Source organism: Periophthalmus magnuspinnatus, chromosome 10 (genome assembly GCF_009829125.3).
Source record: "Periophthalmus magnuspinnatus isolate fPerMag1 chromosome 10, fPerMag1.2.pri, whole genome shotgun sequence".
Lineage (NCBI taxonomy): Eukaryota > Metazoa > Chordata > Actinopteri > Gobiiformes > Gobiidae > Periophthalmus > Periophthalmus magnuspinnatus.
In genome coordinates this window covers 25,513,743-25,540,123 of record NC_047135.1, presented here as the reverse complement: position 1 = coordinate 25,540,123, position 26,381 = coordinate 25,513,743, and the positions used below count along the sequence as shown (strand labels likewise).

At 36.7% G+C, this 26,381-nt stretch overlaps 1 protein-coding gene across 4 annotated transcripts in view; it reads right to left on the bottom strand.

The window, feature by feature from the left end:
• ldb2a (LIM domain binding 2a) overlaps nucleotides 1-26,381 on the bottom strand; it is a 127,979-nt gene that overhangs the window by 11,209 nt on the left and 90,389 nt on the right. Inside the window, exons 4-8 of one of the 4 annotated variants that reach the window (XM_033974491.2) lie at nucleotides 24,137-24,259; nucleotides 18,885-18,968; nucleotides 9,802-9,925; nucleotides 4,953-5,006; nucleotides 3,123-3,259 (exon numbers count right to left, since the gene is read on the bottom strand). In XM_033974491.2, coding sequence (XP_033830382.1) covers nucleotides 3,123-3,259; nucleotides 4,953-5,006; nucleotides 9,802-9,925; nucleotides 18,885-18,968; nucleotides 24,137-24,259 — 522 coding nt within the window. Of the gene's footprint in view, nucleotides 1-3,122; nucleotides 3,273-4,952; nucleotides 5,007-9,801; nucleotides 9,926-18,884; nucleotides 18,969-24,136; nucleotides 24,260-26,381 lie in introns of all 4 variants that reach the window. The other 3 variants (XM_033974492.2, XM_055224795.1, XM_055224796.1) reach the window with 3 other exon arrangements.

Genomic DNA, 26,381 nt, shown 5'->3' with positions numbered 1-26,381 from the left:
TGATGGTGAGATTCTAGGTCCCACAGATGAATGACACTTAACCCTCCTCGCCCCCAGTGTCGGAGTACACTGGTGTATGAAAGTGCGTGTGATTTTTTGACATGGAGGTGGAAAAGCGCTATATAAAAATTTGACCATTTACCATGATTATATTCTGCCAAAAATATAGACAACCCTATTTTAGTAACTTTTCAAATAGTCAATGTTGAATAGATAATGGCTGTGGCTTACAATTTGCCTGTCCTTGTGCCGCTGTGTCCTTGAGCAAGACACTGGACAATCTAAAAGCAGCTGGTGGCAGGCCTGCACAGCTCCGTGTGTGCACCGGGCTGTGAGCAGAGACTGGGGTAGCACTTTAACACAGTAAATGCAGTCAATTAAAGGTAATGGTCTCCAGTGTACTTTGGACTATAGCAGGCGAGTCTCTTTACATTTTAAATGAGATGTATGAACAAGTATATGGGGCGAAACACATTGGTTTTTAGCGGTAACAAAACTGCTGGTCTCATGAGAAATACAAAGCTATAAGAATATGGTTGGTGCACTGGTTTAAAGAACAAATATTAACGCATTTGAAATGGTTTAACTAGCACAGCAATATATTAGATTGAATCGTTTTTGCATTCATTGGTTTGTGGTGCTTGTGTGACACGGACGCAAAATAGATTGTAATCATCAGATCATAAATTTAGGGTCGTAAAGAATTTGAAAGGAACTAAGGAAAACTGCAACAAAAATATTAGCAAGTCCAACTGAAACAACTTACAAACTTACCATTTAACTTACAATTAAAATCTATTAAAGGTGCAATGTGTAAGTTTTCTGGTGGAAAGTACGTTGCTCAGAATGTTCCACCTTATGGCATTAAAGTGATCTATCTTGCATTGGTTTAATTATTGGTATTTTATTGCTCAGAAACCTCAAAAATCATACAATTGAACTTTGAATGGGTTTGTCTCTCCACAAATCTGACCTGTAACTTGGCCCGGTGCTGTCACACACTTGTCATTATTGAGATAGATACGTGTAATGCCCTACTGTGGAACATCTTGATGAAGACAAGCCGATGGCAGACCCTCCGCCTGAAAAGTTACACCGTCTTTATGTGAACTTTACAATATCGCATTTTGTTCTAAGACTTCTAGGTCAATCTGAGGGCAACGGTGGCTCAGTATGTAGAGCATATGCCCAATAACTTCAAGGTTGGTGCTTCAACTCCAGGTTACTTCCATTTTATCCTTGAGCAAGACACTTAACACGTCGTTCCTTCTTCTGTCTGTTAAATAGTTTGAAAATGTGACTTCATGAATGAGTGAGCTGGGGGATACATTATAATTCATCCAAAACTATACCGAATAATCTTTTGTTTTTCTTCAATTATATTCAATCTTAAGACTGTAGTGATTGTAAAAAAAAACAACACATTTTGTGATAGACAGCACGCTAATAGCAATTACTTAGCATCACATCCAAACAACACTTAGCCAGTCGCGTCTTGGTAATATTTATAAGTGCATTCATATTATTTTCTTCTTTTGATCATTTCTAAAGCCATTTGTGCCCCTCTCCTTGTAAGCCCTGTTTTGTTTCCCCATGTTTTGGTACAGCTCCTCTGGGCTTTCTTTGTCTCACTGCACTCCACTCTCCTCCTGCTGGTAATTTTGTTTTTTCATTTGTGCAAATAAATTAAAGCTAATAACCACAATACTACGAGGAATTTTCTTTTTTGTAGGATTCCATAGGGGGATGGGGGGGCGGAATATTGGGTCCAAACTGTTCTAAGCTTCATAGGAACTTTTGTGCGTACCTTGATTCAATTATAGCTATATTAAAAAAGGTAAATAATATTGTTTCTATTCTTTATTCTCAAACTGGTTATATTCATTATGCAGAAAATCCAGATTAAATGTATGATGCTTGTATGCATTTTAACAGGAGGTGGAATTAAGGCCTCATGTCAAGCTTAAGAGATTTTCGAGTTTGTGACAATCAAAAAAACATACGTATTTTTGACATTTTTACCATACACTGTTTAAAGCAGAGATATCATGCAAAACTGACTTTTCAGAACTTTTCAACATGTTAACGTTGTTTTCCCGTCTCATTTACCCTCTCAAAGTTGTACAGTTGTCCCTCACTATACCGAGGTTCACAATTCATGGCTTCGCTGTTTTGCAGATTTTTATTTTTATTTTTTTTGCAATTTTTCATGCTTTTCTTTACAGCGTATGAACGTACATTGTGTTCTGCGTCCTGATTGGCTGAGGGACTCTAGACCATTATCAATCAGTCTCCTCCGTGCTGTGTCTCCTGTACAGTACAGAATGCGTTCAGCCAAACTTACATAAATGTTTGATCGCAGTGTGACTCTGAAGTGCTGTATATTTGCAAGTTTTCTCCCCGACAAAACCCACAATGTCGATGAAACGTTCTGCACCGACAAAGGCGCCTACGAAGATTTGGACTTTGAGAGTGTTTAAATGAGAGAAATGTGAAAAATGTTAATGCCTGTCTGAGAAAAGTGCATAAAGTGTGTGGCGAGGGGTTATTTTTAGAACGTAACCCCCTGCGATAAACGAGGAACTACTGTATAAGTGATTTGTGCAAGTTTGAGCAATCTGTAATTGCTTATTTTCAAGATGCCATTTTGCCGATCAACCCGTTTTCACCGGCACTGGCAAACACCCACTGTTCTGTACTTACTTCTTTCTCCAGTTTTATTTTCTTAATCTGTGATAAGCGTAGAATTCAGCAGCATCACGTAGTCATTTTGGTACAATACTCCATATAACAGAAGCATAACCTTGAATTGACAATACCACAATCTGCTGAGTGTCTATGAGTCCCTGATGGGTACTGATGTTAAATAAACTTCCTCTGCGTTAGACTTCCACTCTCACACCTCTTCTTTCTCTAGGATTACTTCAATTCATTCTACAACATCGTGGAACACTCTAGTCAAAGCAGCTCTCGTAGTGAAAAGTTACATATAGTAACTTATAAGGTGCATAAAATACCAACATTAAAATGCCCCAAAATATTAAAACAGCTTATAGCACGACATGGAGTTTTAAAACAGAGCCATAAAAAAGAGCATAAATGACGGAGGAGTTGATGCTTACAGGTACCTGGCTGGAGAGGCTGAAGTTGGTAGCCGGACTGCGTTTCTTGCTAGCCGCCGTGCCCAGGCTGCTGTTGGCGCTGCTGGCAGAGTTCTTCCGTTTCCTCCTCTTGGTGGTGGTCTGTCGGGCGGGCTCAGCTTTGGCGCGACCAGCAAACACAAACACACAAAACAACAGCATAATGCATACTGACAGGGTAAGGGGGGCATAAGGACGGGAGAGCAGGGGGGAATGCAAAAGCTGGGGTCAATAGTTTACATCACAATATACTAGGTTTGTTTTGAGGTTGTATTTATGTAAAAAAAGTAGATATTTTTGTTCATAATTAAATCTACATTACATTAAGTGCTGACTTTTACACTACACATATGTATTATCGGTTTTGAATGTCCCAGAGTAAAAATACTTGACGGTGGCACAGTTGGTAAGCCTGTGTCCTCTAACTATAAGATTGCCAATTCTAATTCATTCCAAGTCGTTGGGTCAAGGGCTTATGCCACATTCCTCATTTCAAGTTACATTGTAGATAGAATGTATGCAGAATTATTGATTATATAACAAAAACTTGAATTACTGCTATGGAATTAGTGTATATTATATAATTTCATTGGAATTTATTTTTTTAAAGTCCTTATCAGTCTCTTTATATTACAGATATTATTATTATTATTATTATTATTATTATTATTATTATTATTATTATTATTATTATTATTATTATTATTTCTTTATTATTATTATTATTATTATTATTATTATTATTATTATCATTATTATTATTATTATTATTATTATTTATCTATTTATTAATTGTATTTATTTATTTATTTTTATTTTTTATTTTTTTAAGAATACTCACTTTCTATTGGTCCATATAAGCTAAACAATTAGTTAACTTCTAAAATAAAATGCATTTCGTGATTTACAGCATTTGCAATATCTCTAACACATCAACTGTACAATTTTCAAATCTATTGTAACTGATTACATGTTATTCCACTCAACCCGAGCAAACTATCATCATTCCACATTAAATAACGTGCAGTTCTACATAAAAGCATGCAGGCAGACAGAAGAATACAGAAATGCATTTAGCAGACACACAAAAGCAGCTAATCTCCAGCGCTCCATCCAGGTTTTGTGGCGTTCAGAGGTGAGACATGGCTGTGGACATCTCCCAAGAAATGCACTCGTAAGACAGAGCTGAAATCTGCATAAACGTCCTACAACAAACGGCCAGACGTGCATGCAAATCCGCTATTGATTCAAGCAGGTTCAACACTGGCATAAGGCTAGTTTAGAGATTATGCTCAATACATTGCAAAAAGGAATGAATAAAGTAAAAAAAAAAACTGAAATCAGAATATTATGGACTTGAGTTATTAATTTAACGATCTACCTTTTACCAGCTTAGTCAATTTAGAACTAATTTTCACGTACTTCGAATAGCTTTTACAACTTCTTTTTGTAATTATCTGGATTTATTTTCGAATTCCAAGTGCAATTTTCTTTACTCCGATGGTAGGAATATTACATAATAAAACACATGCATCTCGAAATGATTAAAATATTATTACATTATATTTTATCTTCTCACGATCTAGTAGTACTTCCTAGGATGTCTGCGTTTTACACATAGACAAAAATCAACTGTAAACTAAAATGTATACATGAGAAACAACTAAAACTACAGAATAAGAATTATTCTGGATTTATGACATTTTAACTTTTGGATATTCCTTTTTGCAATGCGAGCTCAAGCTGTTTCATGCACTATAAGCAGGGAAAGCATTAGTAACAGGAAGCGTGCAAATGTAAGAGGGAAGATACCTTTTTTGTGATTCGTGGGGAATATTTCCGTTTTGAAGTTCTGTGGGTGTCCGGCTGCAACAAGTATAGTTCACTTAGACGCTTGTGTGATTGTGGCTACATACATATCTATATAAACATTCAGTTATAAATAAAAAAGTGAATATAATAAAAATATGTTTGACAAAAATCTATACCCAGACATTACTGATGATACAAGTTACCGAATAAGTTTTGTATTATTAATTAAGTATTGCATTATTATTTTCTGTTAATGTTAAATTGCCACTGTTAATTGGAGCTCTTAAGTAACACAATGACAAAGAGCATCAGTAAGTAAGGATCTGGGGTACGTGTACTTACACCTTGTCAATAAAAAAAGAGGAAAAAAAACAAAAAACAATTTTCAAAATGTTTTGAATATGATAAAAAATAAAAATAAAAATCTGAATTCAAAATTTTAAAGTTAACATATCCAGAAATATGAACTCCTAAACTAATACAAAAATCAGATACATTTTAGAGCATGTTTTGTAGTTCCCATCAAATGTATTAGAAGTAGAAGGTATTTTTTTAAACAATGTAGACATGAGGAATGCAATATTAAAAAAAAAAAAAAAAAAGAAGAAAATCAGTTATGTAACACAGTGAAAAATAACAAGAAATGTCTAAACATCTATAAGCATATAAAGGCTACAAACCGCAGGGAAACTGTTCGAAGATGTTTATCTAATTAAAGCTATGCACAATTCCTTAAGGTCCAATTACATCATAAATGCAGTCATTGGTATTAGAGAGCTCTAAGCAGGTTTAATTGAGATCTTAATGTTTATATGTATAAATATATGATACTGTAAATCTGCCAACAACTGCTATAAATTATTACTACTTTAATCTCAAGAGATGCAATCTATGAAATACATTTGTTTTCTGTTCTTACCAATTGCACCAAGGAGGATGTGTTATGTAACTGCTAGGTTCCAGTAGCAGTAGCAAAATTCCCTCGATATGTTGTGATCTCTTTTCGGTATTAAATTGTATATATTTGTGTCCAAAATAATAGTTTAGAGTTTGTGGAAAAGACTAAGATGACTACATATACCATGATCCTTTGCATCGTGTCACCCATTAGCCAGTAGGATCGCGTGCTGTTCGCTTTCTACAATCGCGTTAACTACAACACAGTGACACGCAGATGGCGGCGTTTACGAAGAAGGCAGAATGGATAAAGAGAAGAGCTCAGTTGAGACACTAAATGTTCCCGTTACGTTTAAGTCCAAGGTGCATTTTGGTTTTGCCAAGACCACAAACCTCATTCTCAAAGCTCCTCATTGACTGCCAGTCTCCTACCAGATACAATTTAAAATTTTGGTGCTGACTTTCAGAACCTTGCATAGTCAGGTCCTTCCTTTATCAGTGATCTGATCCAGCCGTACGCCCCCTCTCGCTCTCTGAGGTCTCTGGATCAGAATCTGCTGATGATTCCTCACACTCCTATTCAGACTCTGGAAGGATCTACTGTTCTCCTTGCGGTCACTGGAGTCCGCTGATGCCTTCAACATGCTCAAAACACAATTATTTGGTCAAGCGGTTTAAATTGCAGTAGTTTTTTTAGGAGCTGCTATGACTGCCATATTCTTGTATTGACTGTTGTTGTAAATGTGTGTTATTTTTGTGTTTTCACTTGTTGTTGTGAAGCATACACATTTGTGACTTCGTTGTCTGTGAAAGGTGCTATATAAATAAACTTTGCTTGCTTGCTTGCTAAAGTAGAAAAGAAGATAGACGAACAACACCTCAGTAGTAGTGTTAGCTCTGCTGCGACACAGCGTATGTATCCTTGGGAAATACAGGCACCATGAGGACTCGCTTGGCAAAATGATACTCAGAAAAGTTCCACAAATAGATCAAAAATAAAGTCTAGTCCAGTCTAAAAGATTTCAGAGCAAGAGCGCACAACAAGGATAGAAACTTTACTGCACAGCTTCATTTATTGGGGAGGCAAGAGGAGTTTGTTTGTAGAGCACAACACAAAATAGTCCCTAATTCAAAGTGCTTTACAGAACAAGAAAGTGTTGCACATAGTTTAGTTTGGACATTCTTTTTCGCTACTCCACCAGGCTGTTCACATTGTAGTTGTTCTTACCATAAATTGGCATTTTGGACTTCAGAAAAGGTATAATTGAAAAATGAAGACAAATGACAGGCTGTTCTTCTTATTATTGTAAACCTAAGGCCCAGTATAACTCTATGGAGATTAATTCATGAACTTAATTTTTATTATGGTTCACAAATTTGAAATCTTAGGGTTTAACTGTGCATTTTCTCCATACAGCCCATCTCAATATTAAACTATGGGCCATATAAAATGATACTAACATTTCAAACTTGATTTCAATACTAAGGAAAATACTTTCAATACTCAATACCAATTACATTATCAGACAATATAATTAAAGGCATCTACTTTCACTACTAGTTTTAATATTGATTAGTATATGGCTTTCCAAACATAATTAATATGAAAGTTTTCACAGTCTCTCCTGGTTTGATTCCTGAATTTGATAGGCAAAAGTCTATTGTTTTCTTGCGTATACTATTGTCATTTTGTGCGGTTTCCTCTTGTCGTGACGCACTCCGATTAATTTCCATTTCCAGCAAAAGGACTTATCAGAGCAGAAATGCACCCGCGCCTTCCTTCCTGGCTCAATCCCAAACCGCTTCCAAGCAGGAGAAGAATCGCAGGAAAAGGGGAAAAACAAGAAACCGACGAGGAAAATCGCAATTCCAGCTACAGCGCAAAACGTCAGGGTAACTGTGTCCAACTGTAGAGATAGGGCAAAGGGCAGGTCGGTCACCTCAATGTAGGGGCATGACAAAATACTGAAATTTATAGTATAATATTGTACATTTTATTTTATTATTTTGGTTTTACATTTTGTTCAAACTGGAAATATTTGGTGAGGAATTTCAGTTTGATCAATTTGATGGATGTTTGTTGTTGGCAGTGCAGTTCAGTTAAACGTGCACTACATAACTTTTCTGGTAGAGTCTCCCAACTGCATGTCTCCAAGGAGAATTTATTGTCTTTGCCTGGAATTCATGTTTTAAATTGATATATTTTGCATTTATTACAACAAAACAAAACAAAACAAAAACAAAACCTGAACAACATGCATTTTTACTGTAAGCAGGGTCGCCTCTCTACAGATATGGCAGGTGGCAGACCTTTAAGCAAAAATGTTACATAATGCACCTTTAAAATCCTATATCCTACAAAATTGAAAATAACTTTTAAAGGAATTAGACTTATCCCATGTCAACCTGGTAATTACTGGTAATTTGAATCCTACATATATAATCTATACTAGTCTAACACCATAAGCGGTACTAACAATAGCTAAACCGTTGCACTATGGACTCTGTTTGAATAATACAAATCTATATATTTATTTTTCATACAATCACGAACAAGTATTTCCTGTATTGTTGCGCTATGGAACGGACAGAGAGCTGGACAGCCTGATTACACCGCTTTTAATTAAACTTAAACACCCAGGTCGACTCAAAGGTCTTCCGACTGCTGTTGCTCTTTAAAGACATCTCGTCACGCCTGGATAAGCATTGCTATAATTTGCAGCCACTCCGACATGTGCACAAAAAAAAAAAAAAAAAAATCATACTCCTCTTGCGAATCCTACTCGTGACGCCAATTTGTGGCTGCTACTGCTTTTCAGAAACCTCCCTTAAAACATCAATCGTAAAAAAAAAAAAAAAATCTGAACGATTTGGGATCCGCAGTCAGGAATGCCGATTAATTTCACGTACCTGACAGGCAAAATGCATTTACGGGATTAAGACGTATAATGGCAATTTGGGTACATAAATGATGCAATAAAAACAGTGAGAGGAAAGAAAATATCCCTGCTCCCACCGAGTGACAGATGGCGCAGAATTTCAATGAATCAAAGCTGGTTTCAAAGGAGGGATTTAAAAGCACTTGACATGAAAAGTGTTGGACGATGACTTTATCCCGTTTTTTTTGTTGTTTTTTTTAAATATTGATTTACAGAACAAAAAGTATAAATGAATAATAATGCACAGTTAGGGGCAGCTGAAACAGACATTGCAATGCATTTAAATACAATGGTGATAAGGGTATTATAGTAAAATACGGCATGCAATTTCACTTGATATGATAATAAGATTCATGTTCTTTTTCTTGAGATTATGTGATTTATACGATAAGCTAATTTGCAATACTACTTTCCATTTAAATTCGCACTATGTAACTTTTTTGGACCTGCTTGTCTCCATGGAGATGTAATTGCTTTGCTAGAAATGTTTCACAGACTGGCTTGAAACTTGCCTATCTCTGTGAACGCAATCAGATAACGCAAATATGCCAAATTACTGGTCAGATCTATGAAGATTTGATCCCTTTCACAGTAAAAATGTTTTTCAATGTATTAAAAACAGCAATAACAAACAATAATTGAAAAAGCAAGGTAAATCGGTTTAATGCCGTGCTGTGGAACGTGGAACATTCCAGGCAAGGCAATAACACAAGCAGATACCAGAAAAGTTGCATAGTGCGTCTTTACTAAAAACTATTTCATTTATTTTCTTTTTTAAGAGCAAGTAATTCATAAGTTTGCATAGCGCACCTTGTATTATATGTGCAGAAACTAGAAACACACGGGTAAAACAAACTTCATTCACTATTATTATTATTATTTTTATTTTTTTTTACCAGTATTTCAAAATGTTCAACACCCGTAATATGAAAATTCAAAATCTTTTTCTGTGATGTCAAGGTGTCTTTACACATTTGTCTGGTTGAAAACGCGTGTTAGTAGTGGGTAGTTACCTGGTGGAGCGACCATCCTCTGCCACTTCTGGAACAGGCATGTTTTCAGACAGTCTCTGGGGCTGAGGTTGTAGGTCTTGTGCCGGGACATGAGCTCCTGCATGGGCTCCAGGATGACGCACAACTGCACATAAAAGAAATATAATGACAAAACATTATGTATTAATTAATTAATTAATTAATTATTCATTTATTTATTTATTTATTTATTTATTTATTTATTTATTTATTTATTTATTTATTTATTTATTTATTTATTTATTTATTTATTTTTTGTAGAGTTCCAAATTGACTTTACAGTTGGATGCATGTCATGGTAAAACTTTACTTTGCACCACAATTGATACATTGGGAATAAGGGAGAAGGAAAGAGAGGGATTGGGATAAAAAAAGAGAGAGAAAGGGGAGTGGGGATGGAGAAAGAATAAGAGAGAGAGAGAGAGGAGTAGAGAGAGAGAGGATGGTATAGAGCGGTGAGAAAGAGAGAGGGTAGAGAAGAGTGAGATGGGGGATTGAGAGAACTGGAGAAGGCTGGAGAAAGGATGGAGAGAGTATATGAAAAAGCGAGAGAGGGAGAGAGAATAAGAAAAAAGAGAGAGAAAAGAGGGCGTAGAGAGGTGAGAGAGAGAGAGAGGAGGGAAGAAAGAGACAGGGAATTGAGAGAAAGGGAGAGGGATGGAGAAAGTATAGAGGGTATAGAGAGGTGAGAAGAAGTGAGATGGGGGAGAGAGAATAAGAAAAAGAGAGAGGAGAGTAGAGACAGAAGGGAGTAGAGAGAGACAGAGGAGGATATAGAGAGGTGCGAGAGAGAGGGGAAGGAAGAGAGAGACGGGGGATTGAGAGAAAGGGAGAGGGATGGAGAAAGTATATGAAAAAGAGTGAGAGGGAGAGAGAATAAGAAAAAGAGACATAGGGGAGTAGAGAGAGAGGAGAGCTAAAATGTAACCAATGCGTCACAGCTTGGTATAACACAGGCGTAACACATTGAGTAACAACCTGTAATAACATGTAATTACCGATCCTCTACCGGTCTAACCCTAATTGCAAGTAATTACATCTACTACATCTACATCTAACTACAAATACTTTTTACACAGTGTAATTAACTTGTACTAAATGTTTTTATTTGTTGTTTTTTGCCATGTCCTGGGGCAGATTGAGCAAAGCGTGACAGAAACACATTCATAATTCATAAGCAAATCAGGTTAAGTGTCTTGCCAAAGAAAACAACAACAGTATTTGTGCCAGTAGTGAGGAACAAAACTACCAACTATTGATTTTGTAAGTGACCTATTATTGTTATAAAAAAAGAAAAAGAAAAGACACATATGGGTGACGAAAGGTAGATTTGACATGCCTTGCACAAGTACACAACAACAGTATGTAATGTCAATAGTAGAGATTAAACTGACAACCTTTGATTTAGTAAGTAATCTATAAAGAATTACAACTGAAGTATACTAAATGTGACTAAATGTAGGTTTAACATTTCTTGACTACAGATAATTTCAACATGTCTTGCACAAGGACGCCAAAACGTGTACCGTAGTTGTGGGAATCGAACCACCAATTATGCGTTACTGTGGAAACTTCCGTCAACCCTAAAGAATGATCAAAAACTTAAAGTACAGCGCGCCAAAGTAGAATTAGCTGCGGCCGTGCTTTCACTGTTCCTCTTATCAACATAAAACAAAACATTGTCTATTAAAACAAGGGCTGATTTTGCTTCTCAAATAATTACCTCCAGACAGACAGTGAGTGATTAACAGTGAGGTAAAGCCACTTGTTTCTCTCACTCCTTTAATATAGAGCCTTTAAAAGCTGAGTTATGGCCCAGGAGACAAGTACGCAGATAAAACAGAGGAGATGAACAGCAGGATGCAATCTTATGTTATGTGCCTTTGTTTGAACAGTTCACACAATGTAAATCATCTGTGGGTGAATAGTATGTAGGGATTTTAGCAACGAGGAGCTATTTGCATCTATCCACAGTTTCAGAATGATAAGCAATTCATTCTTAACCCATGGAAGGCGCAACGTCATGAAGAGGTGGAACGTCATGACGAATATTTGAAACTGATCCGCCGGCTGCTGGGCAAAATTGAACCTTACTTTTTTTCATAGTTTGGCTGGGGGTGCTACTTATACTCAGATGTGATTTATATGTGAAATATAAGTTTTTTTTCTTCATTATTATGCATTTTTTGGCTGGTGCGACTTATACTCTGGTGCGACTTATACTCCGGAAAATACAGTATGTCAAGATGGATTCTCATGAGTTTGGGACCTCACAAATATCGCAAGAATCCATCTTTTGTGCGCAAGGTTGTCCGTCACTTGATGTCTCCATGAAGATTGTTGTTGCTTTTCCTGGAATGTTCCACAGTATGGCATTAAACTGATCTGTGCCCATGGAGACAAGCAGCAGACGCAAGCAGGCCAAGTTATAGAATAGATTTGTGGAGATATTAAGAATGCATGTCATGTTTTTTAAGGGTTTTTTGCATTAAAAACACCTGTAATTGAAAAAGCAAAATGGCTGTAAACTGTAACATTCCATTCTGTATCTTTAAAATTCGGTTCTGCAAATATAAAAAGGTAATAATAATAGACCGATTTCAGCATTAAATGAAAAGTAACAAGTGTCTAAGTGTTTTGATTTTGCAATGATAATATTTTAGTACCAGTATATAGAAATTTGTATGTAAGAAAGTATGGATTCTACAGAAATTCCCATGCCTAACAAAACTGTGTAAACATTTTTGGACAATTTTCTATACCAGACTAATTTTCTGCACAGCTAGAAACAATATTTAACCATTCCACAATAAGTCAAAAACATGCAAACATTGCACAAAGGAAACCTGAACTACTGAAACAGAATCTGGTAGCAATTTGTGTGCTCTCAAATTTCTGTTGTAGTCATTGAACATTAACAAGCAACCAACGCTGCCAATGTCTTGCTATAAACGTGGCCAATATCTTTACTGTACAACTTTGTCCCCTGTATTTTTTATGGCAGGACAAACTCCAATCTTTTTTCCCACACTTTCCTCCATCTCCAGGTCTGGTTTGGTCTCTGTTTTGGACCAGTAAATCCTTTGAGAGGTGCGGGGAGAGGGACCAGGGGTCGACCTGTCATTTTCAATCCATCAGACTCAGCCTACACCAGCACAAACATCTGGAGAACATTACCACCAGGTTCCTACCCTTGTTCTGCTAAAGTGGCCATTTAGGCACTGGGATGGGGGGATTGGATACAGATGTGATTGGCATTTACATGGTCCAATCACAAGGCGGCATCAGGATCAAACGTCAGATGAACGGAGCTTTCTTATCCCTAAATGGATCCTTCTGTCTTCTCAAAGTTCATTATAGTGTCCTCATGGATTTATAGGCAATACAATAAAAAGTACTAACTGCATATTTGGTTGTGTTTTTGTTGTTTGGAACATAATAAAAAAGTAAAAACTACTACTTTTTTCACCTTTATTAGAATCCAGACTTAAATAGAAGCAAGTAGTTTTGTTAACATGTGACAAAATTCTCTTCAAATTTCTGCCATGAACTAAAGGTGCACTATGCAACTTTTCTGGGGGAGGGTCCACCATCTGTTTGTCTCTACGGAAATGCTATTACTTTGCCAGCAATGTTCCACAGTATGGCATTAAACGGCTCTCTTGCATTTATTGAATTACAGATGTTTATATTGCTCTACCTTAAAGTTCTTACTGAGAGTAGAGCCGCCTCACCACAGATCTGACTTATATCTTGACCTGGTGGCATCGCCAGCTTGTTTAAAACTATACTGTGGAATATTGCAGGTAAAACAATATCTTAACAGAGACAAGCAAGTGGCAAACCATGCACCAGACAAGTTACATAGCACTAGTATTTTTGATTACAAGGGCCAACAGATTTTTCCATTTGTTCAAATTCTCTTCCAAATTCTACCATAACTTAATTTAGTTAGGCAAAAACACCAGTAAAGTTTTTGTTTATGTCAGAAAGCAAGATCGTCTGACAGTGTTCGAAACTTCAGCCGTTTTATCTCCAACTCAATATAAAAATGTTGAGCTTTTGTAGTGATGCATCTTCCAAAAGTCATTAAGGTGTCTGTAAAGAAATCGCCCACAGCGCTTGTTTCCTCGCATGCCTTCTATTTGAGACATTCAGACAAAGAGAAGTTTCACTCCACCGCACGCGCGCACACAGACACACACATACAAACACACACCCACACACCCCCCCACACACACACACATACAAAAACATATAATCACAGCTGAGGCAGACAGTTCTATAGCTGTCCTCTATATAGTCTGAGGTTTTGTTTGTACGTTTAGAATAAAAATAGTTATTATTTTTTTCCGGGGTAGTGCTTATAATATGCATCTTTCATATACAAATATAACATTGCGTACCAGGAATTAAAACCACTGCTTTGGTCCTTGGAATGGTAAAGATGTCAGACTAGAGTTGCTGCTCCTGCTCATCGAGAGGTGGCAGCTTCGTTATGGGCAAACTTCGATGTATGTTTGACTACACAGAAAATCGTCAATTTAAAGTCTTCATTTTAAACGGTTTGCAGTGGTCCAACGTTATTCCTCACTAAATTTATGCATTCCAATCTTAGTTATTCACCGCAATGAGTTTATAAGTGATTTTCACAACTCTCAGAGACCAGTGCGGAGTTTTGTCATGACAAAGATAACAACATGCCAACGTACACTTCCTGATTATCAGACAGTAAAATGCTTTCTAATTAGATGCAGCAGATATATTTTGAGCTATTTATACAATATATTTGTACTGAGGCTGTTCGATTCTAATTCTTCTCATGCAAACTGCAGCCAGCGGTGATCAGTATATAAAAAAAATTGTATATCTTTTAAATCAGCTGTCAAACTTTAACACACATTTTTTCACAAGTATGAGGAAAAAAATGCCTTCTGTACCAACTAATCTAAACCTTGTGTATAGCAGAACTTCATCAGATCTAAATGAGGGTCTAAAATCACCTTTACTGTAATCTAAAATAAGTATATAATTTCTGCAATGCATGTATAGCAAAAGCTCTTTCATATACTGTCCAGAGTCCACTCAAACTCTCCATTGTCTGTATTGATGCAGTGCAGTGGGCCAGGAGCAGCATTTTGATGAGGAGAGTCTCTACTGTAGGGCATCAGGTTTACCCAAGGTCACGTGTCATCCTGCCGGTGAACAGTGAGTGATGACCGGCTTCTGTCATCCAAGAACCACTGCCTCTGAGCCCTTGAGCAAGTCTGCAAACCCACGCCTATCGTCCCTGATACACTTTGGACAGTTTTTTTATTTTTTTTTTATAAACATACTCATTATTAGGTGCATGCTTTTAGTAACACTGATTCAAATTTTCCTTTAAGACCTTAAACAGGAGGTATTGCACTTTTATGGGATATTAATTGCTAACACATGACATATTTAGATCACCATGTTTGAAAATTCTATATTGGCCAAAAACAACATATTAAAATAGTGTACTTAGTTTCAGTTTTGTTTTGACGCTCTAACTCCCCTCTTCTTTTGCTCCCCTGCGCTAAGTCACTCCCCCTTCAGAGCGCTATCACAACACAATCATAACGAAACTACTGCACATCGCATCAGCTTAGTTAAGTCGCAGTGTATTTTGTTTTCTGGTCTTGGATGTTTACAAAAAAATGCTGTGTAGAAGCATGGGTTACATAGGCTTGAGTGCAGAGCCTTGTACAAAAAGCGTGGGCTCGTACAGGTAACTGTGAGAATGCTGCCTGGGAGAGATTGCTAGATTACTCAAACATGCATGGATGACACATAAAACCACATAAAAGCATGGTAAAAAGCTCCAAAAAGGTCAATTTTGCATGCACCACCTCTTTAAACTGAGGCATTGATGAAGCATTTTGAAATGACAGGTGACAAAAAGAAGTGCCCAAAAGTTAGCATTTGTTTTATAATTAGTAAAAAAAATTAAAAAAATAAATAAATAAATGTAGCAATGCCAAAGTCACAATAGCGGTTCTTCTTCATTTGGACTGTTCCACGTTAATCTTTAGTTGAACACATTCCTTTCTTTCTTTTTTTAAACGTATTATTGTATTGTTATTTAATTGCAAGCGCTGTACCACCACGCACTATTTCAGTCCATTTTCCAGTAATGTGACTTAACCGTAGCATCGACAAGCAAACTCATACAGCTTAATCATTTAGATTCCTGAGTGGACATGGCATGGTACTTTCATTTTTAACCTCTACTATTGCTTGCACTTTATAACCCTATCACCATTAAAATGCAAGTTTGGATACAAGTGTTTTCATGGTTCAGACGGCTAACAACCCGGCAGCGCTAATCCCATGTACTCCTGTGATCACCCCCCTCCCCTCCGCCCCGTAATACCAGCCAACCAGCTCTGGCTCCCTGCCCCAAAACAACTGCTATTTCTGGGATGAATACAAGGAAGCTTCCCTCCCCAAAGCATGGAACGGCTTAAATACTCAACATAGTGCAAAATAGTGTTTGCAAAGCCCATTGTAACCTTATGATCAGGAGTTTTTGTATAGTGGAGGTGTGGAAAAAGTTGTGGGAAAAAATCACTGTATTATTGGTGAGGAAAAGGGTGTATTTTTGCCTTGACAGCCGGTGATAACGGACAAGGAAAATATGATTTGTATTCAGAGGTATTTTTGTGGAATAACAGAGGAGAGGATATAAAGGGACAAAAACATATCAACCTGTCCTAGCTGCTCAGTGTTTGGCAAGAGAACTAGAGTCAGATGTAAGAAGGGGTAGTGATGCTTCATTGGTTTGTTAAATACAATGAGTTGAATAATGGTTTTCAGAAAAGGCAAAAATGTGATGATGATTTTGAAGTAGAAATAGAATCTAAATTCAAATTAAAAAAATCTCTCTACATATATATAACTGAATATTTACCATTGAGGAACAAAGTTAAGTTTAGTTTAATATTGTAAGGGAATGTGTCTCAAACTGTGATATGTGTATTACTGGTAGTACGCAGGTTTCCTCTGGTGATACGCGGAAATTTTTGTTTTATTCAGAGACAAATATATGAATGTTTTTTGTCTTCATTTGGGTTAATCATCGTTTAGTCTCATCCATTGTTTAGTTTGCTCATTTTAGAGCTGGTATAATCTAATTTTAGACCATATCTGGACCCAATTTAGGCTCAAATAAGTCAGGATTTAGATCTGGAGACACCTGGAAAAACAAATATCAAGTGAGGTGCGAAGAGTTTGAGAACTACTCTTGTGAAGTTTTGATGGATGGGTATAAATATTGAGCATTTGCCCATGAAAATAAAGATGCCCTATGTAACTTCTCTGGTGCAGGGTCCGCTACACAGCATGCTTGTCTCCTGGAATGTTCCACAGTATTGCATTATGCTTGCATGTATCCAACAACAGGTTTTATTATTACTTAAAATGAAAAAAACCTGGAACCTCTCAGGCAAAGGAATAACATCTCCATGGAGACAAGCAGAAAAGTTACATAGTGCATTTTGATTTTCATGGGCAAACATTCTAGTTCAGTATAATGTCCAAATAACAAAAAGTTACATGTTGGATCTTTAACATTCGCTGCAATATTTTTTTGCTTTACTCTTCATATAGTCTATGTTTAATTACCTATGTCTTTTCAACGCATTTGACGACAAACAATAATTTATGCATTTCATTAATATTATTTTAGCTCTGGCTGATAAAATTTCTTTACAGTCCAAAGTGATTACAAAAACAACCATTGTGTACAAACATGGCCGAATATCTAGTCCCGTGCCTCCCTCCACAAAGCACTGACCATCGGAACAGCCCCAATAATACGACGCAATCACAATCTTCCACGTGTAATTACAAATACTTGAATTATGTGCTTTATCGTTCGGCGACAACACTTTCTTTCACAAAAAAATCATTGTTAGTGGAAAACAAAACCAGGCAGCACCCCCTCCCCTCTCCTGTCCCCTCTCTCTTATTATAAGCAGTGGAGGTTCGCGCGCCGTTTCACAATTATGAGTCTCTGCAGGGAGCTTTCATTAATGTTATGCTAATTTTCTGTATCCAATTAATTCCAGCGCTCGTGCCGTCTCTTCCTCTCGCGTTCGCGCTCCCCCCGTTTGGAAATCAGAGCCGTCAGTCAAGTGTGGCGCCGCAAAATACAGACCCACTGAAATAATGTGCGCGCAAGCTGGAAATGTCATGTGTATGGAATAGAAGAAATAATGTAATTTTGAATTATAAAAAAAAATAAATACATACATTTGATATAATTGAGAAAAGATAAATTGGATGTTCAAATAACCGAGACGAGGCTGTTCTATAAATTATCTTCTCCTATCATCAGCACCCTCTTCTACTACAGTGCACCAATGTTTTAAAATGCTTAAAAAATGTAATGTAATTTGGCAAAAGTCATAGTAATGCATTGGATTTATACAGCGTCCGTCAAGACACCCAAAACACTTTGGATTACATTCAGTCCATACTCCATACTGTCGCCAAAACTGCCCTAGGGGAAGACTGACAGAAGTGCCTCTCTAAAAACCACCAATCACTCACTCCCTGTTCATTCTAGGCAAGGTGGGTGAAGTGTCTTGCCTAACGACACACGGACAATTTGAATTCAAGCCCCTGCACCCGGTCTTCCCTGCAGCTTCCCATCCAAGTAGTAACAAGGCCTGGTCTTGCTTAGCTTCTGAGGTGCAAAGTGTTTATCTGTAACAGCAAGCTTCATAATAGCCATGCCGATAATTGTCATTTAAAAATGTTTCAATCCCCTCTAGTGCCAGCAGAGGGCATCAGGAGTGCGCCCTATCAATCTATTATCCGCTAATGCTGCTAATTTGTCATTTTTAACTGGCTCAATCCTCGCTTTTACCAGTAGATGGCACCAGACACCAGATATATACATACACGCATTAAGATCCATAGAGAAAATGCAGCAAATGAAAAATAAGATGGAGAATTTAACTTCGAAACATGTCAGCACAAACAAATAATAAACAGAGACATTGACAGTCACAGATTTTGTCACATGTTAGTCTTACCCTGAGGTAGTTGAGGGTGAAGTTGGTCAGACCCATACGAGTGATGTTTTTGGACAGTTGCTCCAGCACCTGAGGGTCTTGTGCCTAAAGCCAAGCATAAAAACAGGACAGACATCAAAGTCAGAGTTAAAAAGAATAGAAAGTTGTTTGTTTTTTTTACATTTTTACTTTACAATTATATTATTTTATTATGTGCACATGATTAAGCTAATTGTTCCAAGTATACACACACACACACACACACACATTGCAGTCAGTCAGAGTATTATTGACATTTATGTTAATTGCAAGCCTAATTTCATGCTCTCATCATAATTAGTTTAACTCTATAAGTCTGATGAATGGTTGTGTTTGGTGGATTTAGAGATGCACCAATCCAGCTTTGTCAGTTCTGATACCGATTTCAATACTCATATCAACCGATACCAGTGCACAGACTGAAAACAGCATATTTTCTTAAAACAGAAATAAAGTAAGACAAAACTGATCTTAATCCTAATCATTTTGAGACTTTCTGGGCCACCTATGACAAGTAAATAGTCTTATTATGTCAATCTATATCAACTGAACCGACATTTGGAAGCTGATATCCAATCAGGCAAATTTTTCAGGATTAGTGCCAATATCTCTTACCAATATCGGATCAGTGCATCCTCAGTGTAATTATTTTTTGCATTTTATAATTTACAAGCACTTCCATACATTAAAAATTGCAATACAGTGTTGAAGTCAAATATTTGTTTTGGTAGATTTAGGAAAAAACAAAAGTAGTTCAAAACCAGTTTGACTGCATTTATAATTTTCTCATATGTGTAAATGTTGCTTCTTGAGCCAAAAATATAAATATAATAATTAATGCACATTGAAATGAACTGTATCATCAACTATACGCTCATGTTTCTCAAATTTTGGTGCGAGGATCACCTGGTTCTTGGTTTGCTTCAGGTTTGGTCATAGTTGTAGTCCAATTTTTTAATAAGTTATAGATTATTCCAGAGTCATTTTAATTTATTTAAGATGGAGGCCAAACACTTTTCTGAACAGCCACCCAGGTTGCGAATCTCTTCTGAATAAATGTACTATCTACTATCTATAAGTGCCACTTAGGACAATCATTGATATAAGATTCATGGGTTTCAGAATGATGAAAAATTAGGACCGTTGCTATAATAATTAGCAATTTAAAGAAAAATATCATATCTTTGAATGGGGAAAATTCCTCAAAATGATGCCTATAACAAGACAGCAGAAACCCAAGATACAAGTTGATTGTTATTGCATTAGAATAGAACTACAAAGTCATCTGACAGCTAACATCCAAACTACTTTAGAAGTTAGAAGCGTAAAATATAAGACATAAAAGATTTAAATGGGGAGTTTCAATACGCCATAACAAAGTACAAAGAGCCTACTAAAAACATTAATATAATATAATGACAGCTGCTGGTTAAAAACTTCTATAAAATCATATCTGTACAAACTTCTTCAAAATAATCCGCTATTGGAAAAAAGAGGTTGATATTGACAGTGCAAAACAAAGGCGGGTATAAGGAGGCCTCTTAGATTCAGCAGCTCATGAAAAATGCATTATTCTTTCTGCGGAGGAAAAGAAGTCAAGAGGGAAGCCGGGAGTTTGATTGACAGCCCGACCGGAGCATTCGGTATTATTGGCACCACAATCAAAATGGCTTCTCTCAGGTAGAATTAGTCTAAATGTATGGGACTATGATTTGGGTTGATGTGGTGATAGACAGTGGAGAAGGAGGAGAGGTTTCTGCTGGCGGTGGCCAAAAATGTATGAATATTTAAAATAAAAAATATAAGAAAAAACAGATTTGAAGTTAACATGCCAAATCCAATCCAAATCCAATATTAACTTGATAATGATCATGACTGTAATGCTGATTTAACAAATTAGCATTCTGATTTAACATTTATTAGGGCTGTAGTCGATCACAGAAATACTTGTCATGCCGATCGATTACTCGGTTAAAAAGGGGGCATGGCAAAGGCTCTCAAAACTATTATATATCTCTTTGTATCTGACGCAAACTGCACTAAGACCACATCTGCACGGGAGTTTATGCAAAAAAAACAACTATTTATGCAGAAAAAAGTACTACGAAAAACAATAGATAAAGACAGATTAAACTCAGGTTAATCTGCTTTTTTAGACATAAACATAAAAAAATACCAAAACTTCAGCTAAGACATTCGTAAACATCTCCTTTCTGCAGTTGTCCCATATAAATCCTTAAAAATTTTAATAGACTAAAACGCCATTGACTGATTAATCGACTAAGCAACTACAACCCTAACATTTACATGACGTTAATATTTTGTGTTTTGGTTCTTATCTGGTAATCCAAGCAGAATGAGGTCCTTGATCATTTCGGGTTGCCAGATCTTACTAAAATCAGTTTGTAATAAACCCTAAAGGGCTCCCATGACATGACATATCCTCATAACAGCTACTGGCAAGTGAGGTTCGGTTGTGAATGTAATGCCACTTTTAAACCAGTAACGGAGCATGTTACAGCTACAGTTCATCTCCATCTCCACTGTTGTTGTATCCCTGGGCAAGACACTAACCAAATCAAAACACATGTGACTGGTTGTGAATTGATTTCCAGTTCTGGTCATCACTCTTCGTTCATATTTATTTAGCCTGTCTACAAGTCCAAAAATATGTTACACTAAGCCTGAAGCATTGTAAATAAACTAGAATAAGCATACGGCATAAAAATCTAACCCTAACCCTAACCTCAAATAAACAGATCAATGAAAAATCGAAAATACTGAGCTAAGATATATTATAATTTTGTACTTTCAAATATGCTAACCGCTCTACTTCAACTCTGATTAAACTTCTTCAACTTCTGCACAACTTTTCCCTCCCTACCGGCCGACGCGCCTTACTCATAATTGATTCATGCATCATTCCAGGCTTTAACTTTGTAAACTTTGAGAAATAAGTGGAATAAGACTGAACCAGATTTTCTTTTCCCTCGTCTACTACCACCAGCATCACCAACCAACCCCCCAGAGAACCAGAGCTATGGTCCAGCTAGTGCACTTCAAAACTGGGCTCTCCTCAGCTCCTGCCTCCCTGCCTGCTCCATAGCGTATGCAAGATCTCGTCTCCCCTGCGCCTTCCCGTTCGCTTTCATTAGTCTAGGCAACGATCAAAAGAGTCAAGCACACTCGCTCAAATCAGAACACATCTCCTCTACAATGTGATGCCTGACTCTCCCAGTCTTTCTTTCTCCAGGAATTAGCCAATACCCACAGGGGCCAATTTATGGGCCAGTGAAATTCATATGAAGATTTGGACAAAGAGTGAAAAAGGGGTTGTTCATGCAACGATGCTCCAAATACACCTTTAGTTTAGTCTGTGGGGGTAAATAAAAGTACTGGTAAATCCAATGCAATTCAATACATCAGATTTAAAGATGCATTGTGGTTAATTGACTTCATCAAAGACATAAACTAAAAACACAGGGTTCCAGTAGCTGATGTCTTAGGGTGATCTTATTTCAAAGAATGTCTTAATAGCAAGAAGTTATCGTTTGTAGCTTCATTTAAACAGCTTCATTCCAGAAATAAGTACAGATGAATTATTAGGTACTTTATTTTAATCTAGGCATTCTCAAATAAGGAGCCAAAAGAATACAAAAGCATATGTGCTAATGCTTTTGGGATAACATAATAATTTGATAATTTCAATTTATAATTAAGATATAGTAATATTAGGCCAATTTCATTAGACCCATGCTTTTTGTCTATTATATAGCATAATAACTTTGAGAACATAGAGCATTTACATCATAGAGAGGTGCATATTAGAGATATAGTATCTCTTTAGATATGGCTAAACTCGGGGTAGAGCCACTGCTCCTCATGCTGGGATTATGGCCATGTCATACTTTATCGTATTATATCCATGCTGCGACACTAATAACAGTATCCAATTTAAATTCAACATGCATGAGTTTTAGTGATATTAAGAAAACAACTGTTAATGTCAGCCAAATGTATGCAATTGTACACTCCACGCCATTGTTGTATTTTCTCATTGTTAGCTTTTTGTATGTTTAAAAAAAACACTTAAACTGTGCCACAGAAAACCAGCTGCTTTCTTTTCACCACAAAGTCGCGCTCCCTGCAGAGTGCAGCCTGCTCCGACTCTGAGACCCCACAGTTCAGCCACTGGACACTTAGTGGAATTAAGCAGATTATTCATTCGACCTTGTTTTTTTTTTTTTTCCTCTCGTCTTTTTTCAGATGAGGGCCTGTTTCGTTTTTTATCCTGGGTGGCCTTTGAAGTCGGAAAATAAATTGGTTTGCAGAAATCCCTCCAGACTGCTTTGTTGGCGTTTAAATTTCATACGCTCGTGAATGCCTCGTAAAGTGGCCTGGCAGAGTGCGGGGACCCTCGTTAGCACGAGAGAACTGGCTGTGGAACTTACTCATGATATGATCACAACTGTTTCATTCATCTTATTCTATATTTGTTACTATATATAATATAATATGCAGAGTCAGTTTACCTAAAACTCCCTACACTATGTTGCAAGTGGGAATGATTTATGTGAGAAACATTAAAGTTTTATTGCCTCACATTTTATATCATAAGGATTTTACTGGACAAATATATTCAACCATGTGTGCAACAATTCGAGTCTGCATGTCATTAGATAAGGAACGCTAGCTCTGGATTTTGTAAGAATTGATTCAAAGTAATAAAAAGTCCTGGGAAAGTTACAGTATAGGTGATAAACTTGAAATCTGCAAGGGTATGGACAAAAATGAGTATTGCAATAAGCATGTGTTGTGTGAGTTAAAGGTGCTCTCTGTAACCTTTCTGGTGAAGGGTATGCAATCTGCTTGTCTCCATGGAGATGTTATTGCTTTTCCTGGAATGTTGTATGGAATGGCGCTACAAAGAATGCATGTTTTTTTCCAAGGTATTTTTAGCAGTAAAACACCTGTAATTGAAAAACATGCAAGATATACACATTTAATGCCATTATGTTGAACATTCCAGGCAAACAAACAATAGCCTCATTAAAATAATCACCGTTGCCTCATTGCTGTTGGGATATATGTCAGTAGCTACATCTGCATTGAAAATGAACAGAAATATGGCTAACGTCGTACTCAATCGTGAACAGTCGTAACTGTTTCTTCCCACAATCATCGTTACACATGTGCACTGTAGAGGTATGTCGCGTGTTGATGATGTCACTCACGTGCATGGCCAGGATGCTGCGAGGGATGAGTTCTCTGTACTGTCTGATGGTAAAGTGCCACGTTTTGATCCTCATCAGGTCATCGAAGGCAAACTCCAGTATCAAACGGCCCTCTGTACACACCTGTACACAACACAAAACAATAATGTATTAGACATACGTTGAAATTTATAATGAAGTTGTACTACGCAGTGCTGCAAAATGCCAAACATTCAGTCAGGAATGAATAGAAACATGAACAAACACTAACAAAGCCCACTGGTTGTCACATTTCATCTTCATTAACTGATAAAAAAAATAACATAACTAGTAAATCATATTAGCTGTAGGGCCCATTGCGCCATTTTATATGTTATCTATGTTATGGAAACAGACTAAAAAAGGATTACTCAAACATGTGTGAATAAAACAAAACACAACTCCAGGCATATTTTTAATAAGGTAACAACACTATAACATGGCTCAAAGCTCACAAGAGTCCATTTTGTGTAATATAGGACCTTTAAACCATTAAATCAATGCTTAAGAGCAGAAATATACTTTTTATGTTCTATATAGTTTACAAAAAGAGAAAGCAACAAACTAACACTGGTGAAGATAGAGAAAAGCTTATTGATTGGGCATGGCTTGGAGAGAAACCCAGCACCAGAGAGTACAGAAGTCTATGAAAACTAAAACTATGACCAAAAGCACAACTAAACAAAAATGTAGACTAGATCCAAGCTGCCATTAAAACAGTATGATTTTAATGTATTCCTTTTCAACCAGAAGGGTTCATACAACACCAACCATAGAAATCCATGCCCAAGCAACAAGCAGAGGACATGAGGCAGTGCATTGTACTTATCAGAGATTAAATAGAAATGTACTATTTGGTTGATGTAATTGTTTTTGGTTGACTTACAAATAGTGATGTTATTATACTAACATTTCAAACTTGATTTCGATACTAAGGAATAGACTCGACAGTCAACACCGATTGTGATACCATGGACAATAGAATGTGATTTTATTTAGACAGTAGAATGTGATTTTCAACATTAAACAGTAGTACCATATTTTCTGGACTATAAGTCGCTCTGGAGTATAAGTCGCACCAGCCAAAAAATGCATAATAATGAAGAAAAAACATATATAAGTCGCACTGGACTATAAGTCACATTTTTGGGGGAAATTTATTTTACAAAATACGAGACCAAGAACAGACATTTTATTTTTAAAGGCAAGTTATAATAATAGCAATAAAATGGAGAACAACAGGCCGAATAGCAGTACAGGACGCTAACATAACACGTTTATGTTTATTCAGCTACATGTTCCCAAAGACAGTGAACTGAATATGTGTCTAGTATGTTAACATAAGATATTAACAGTTAATCAGATAACTAAAGCATAAAAAACAAGCTAACAAGTTTACCCTCGATCTCACTCCAAATCACTAACTCCATTGAATTCTTCATCCTCGGTGTCGCCTCTAAACAACTCCGTCAACTCCCCCAATGAAGCGTTCTTCCTCTTCTGCATGGCTGTCATCAGACTCAGCGGAATACATTTTCTTTTATGGAGCAGCATGCGGTTGTCAGTGTGACAATAACAAAGATGTGGAATTATATGTTTTGATAATTTCACATATAAGTCACATTTGGGTATAAGTCATACCCCTGGACAAACTATGAAAAAAGTGCAACTTATAGTCCAGAAAATATGGTACTTTCTTTTATATTACCATGTGGCTTTATATCTGTGTTTTCCCTCAGTCGTCCATGTAGGTTCCATACTGGTCCATGGGTGTATACTAGTCTATGTGACTTATAATTGTTCTGATACAGCTCAAGATCATTCTAAATTTATTCAGGAAAGGTTCATTTCTATGCTGTGAATGTGACTTTATAGGATCGATACCTGCTCAAGTGAGTATCTGATTTTGATACTAGCTTTAGTATCAGTTAGTATAATTATTCTTTTAATAATAATAAAAAATGAAGGAAAAATGACTTAAATATTTAAATGTAAAAAAATTATAATAATTATCTAGACTCACCTCTTTACATAATCGTTGAATCTACAGGTCTGTCAGGCAGCTAATTTAAACCACAAAAACAGTACACAAATACGTGTTTATAGAACCCAGCCTGCCCCATTTCCATAAAAATCCCTGCAAGGTTTTCTTTCCTGGTTTGGAATTTTCTCAAGGACTATTACGCTCACAATATTTACTCCTCATTCACTGGCTATGTCCTTGGGC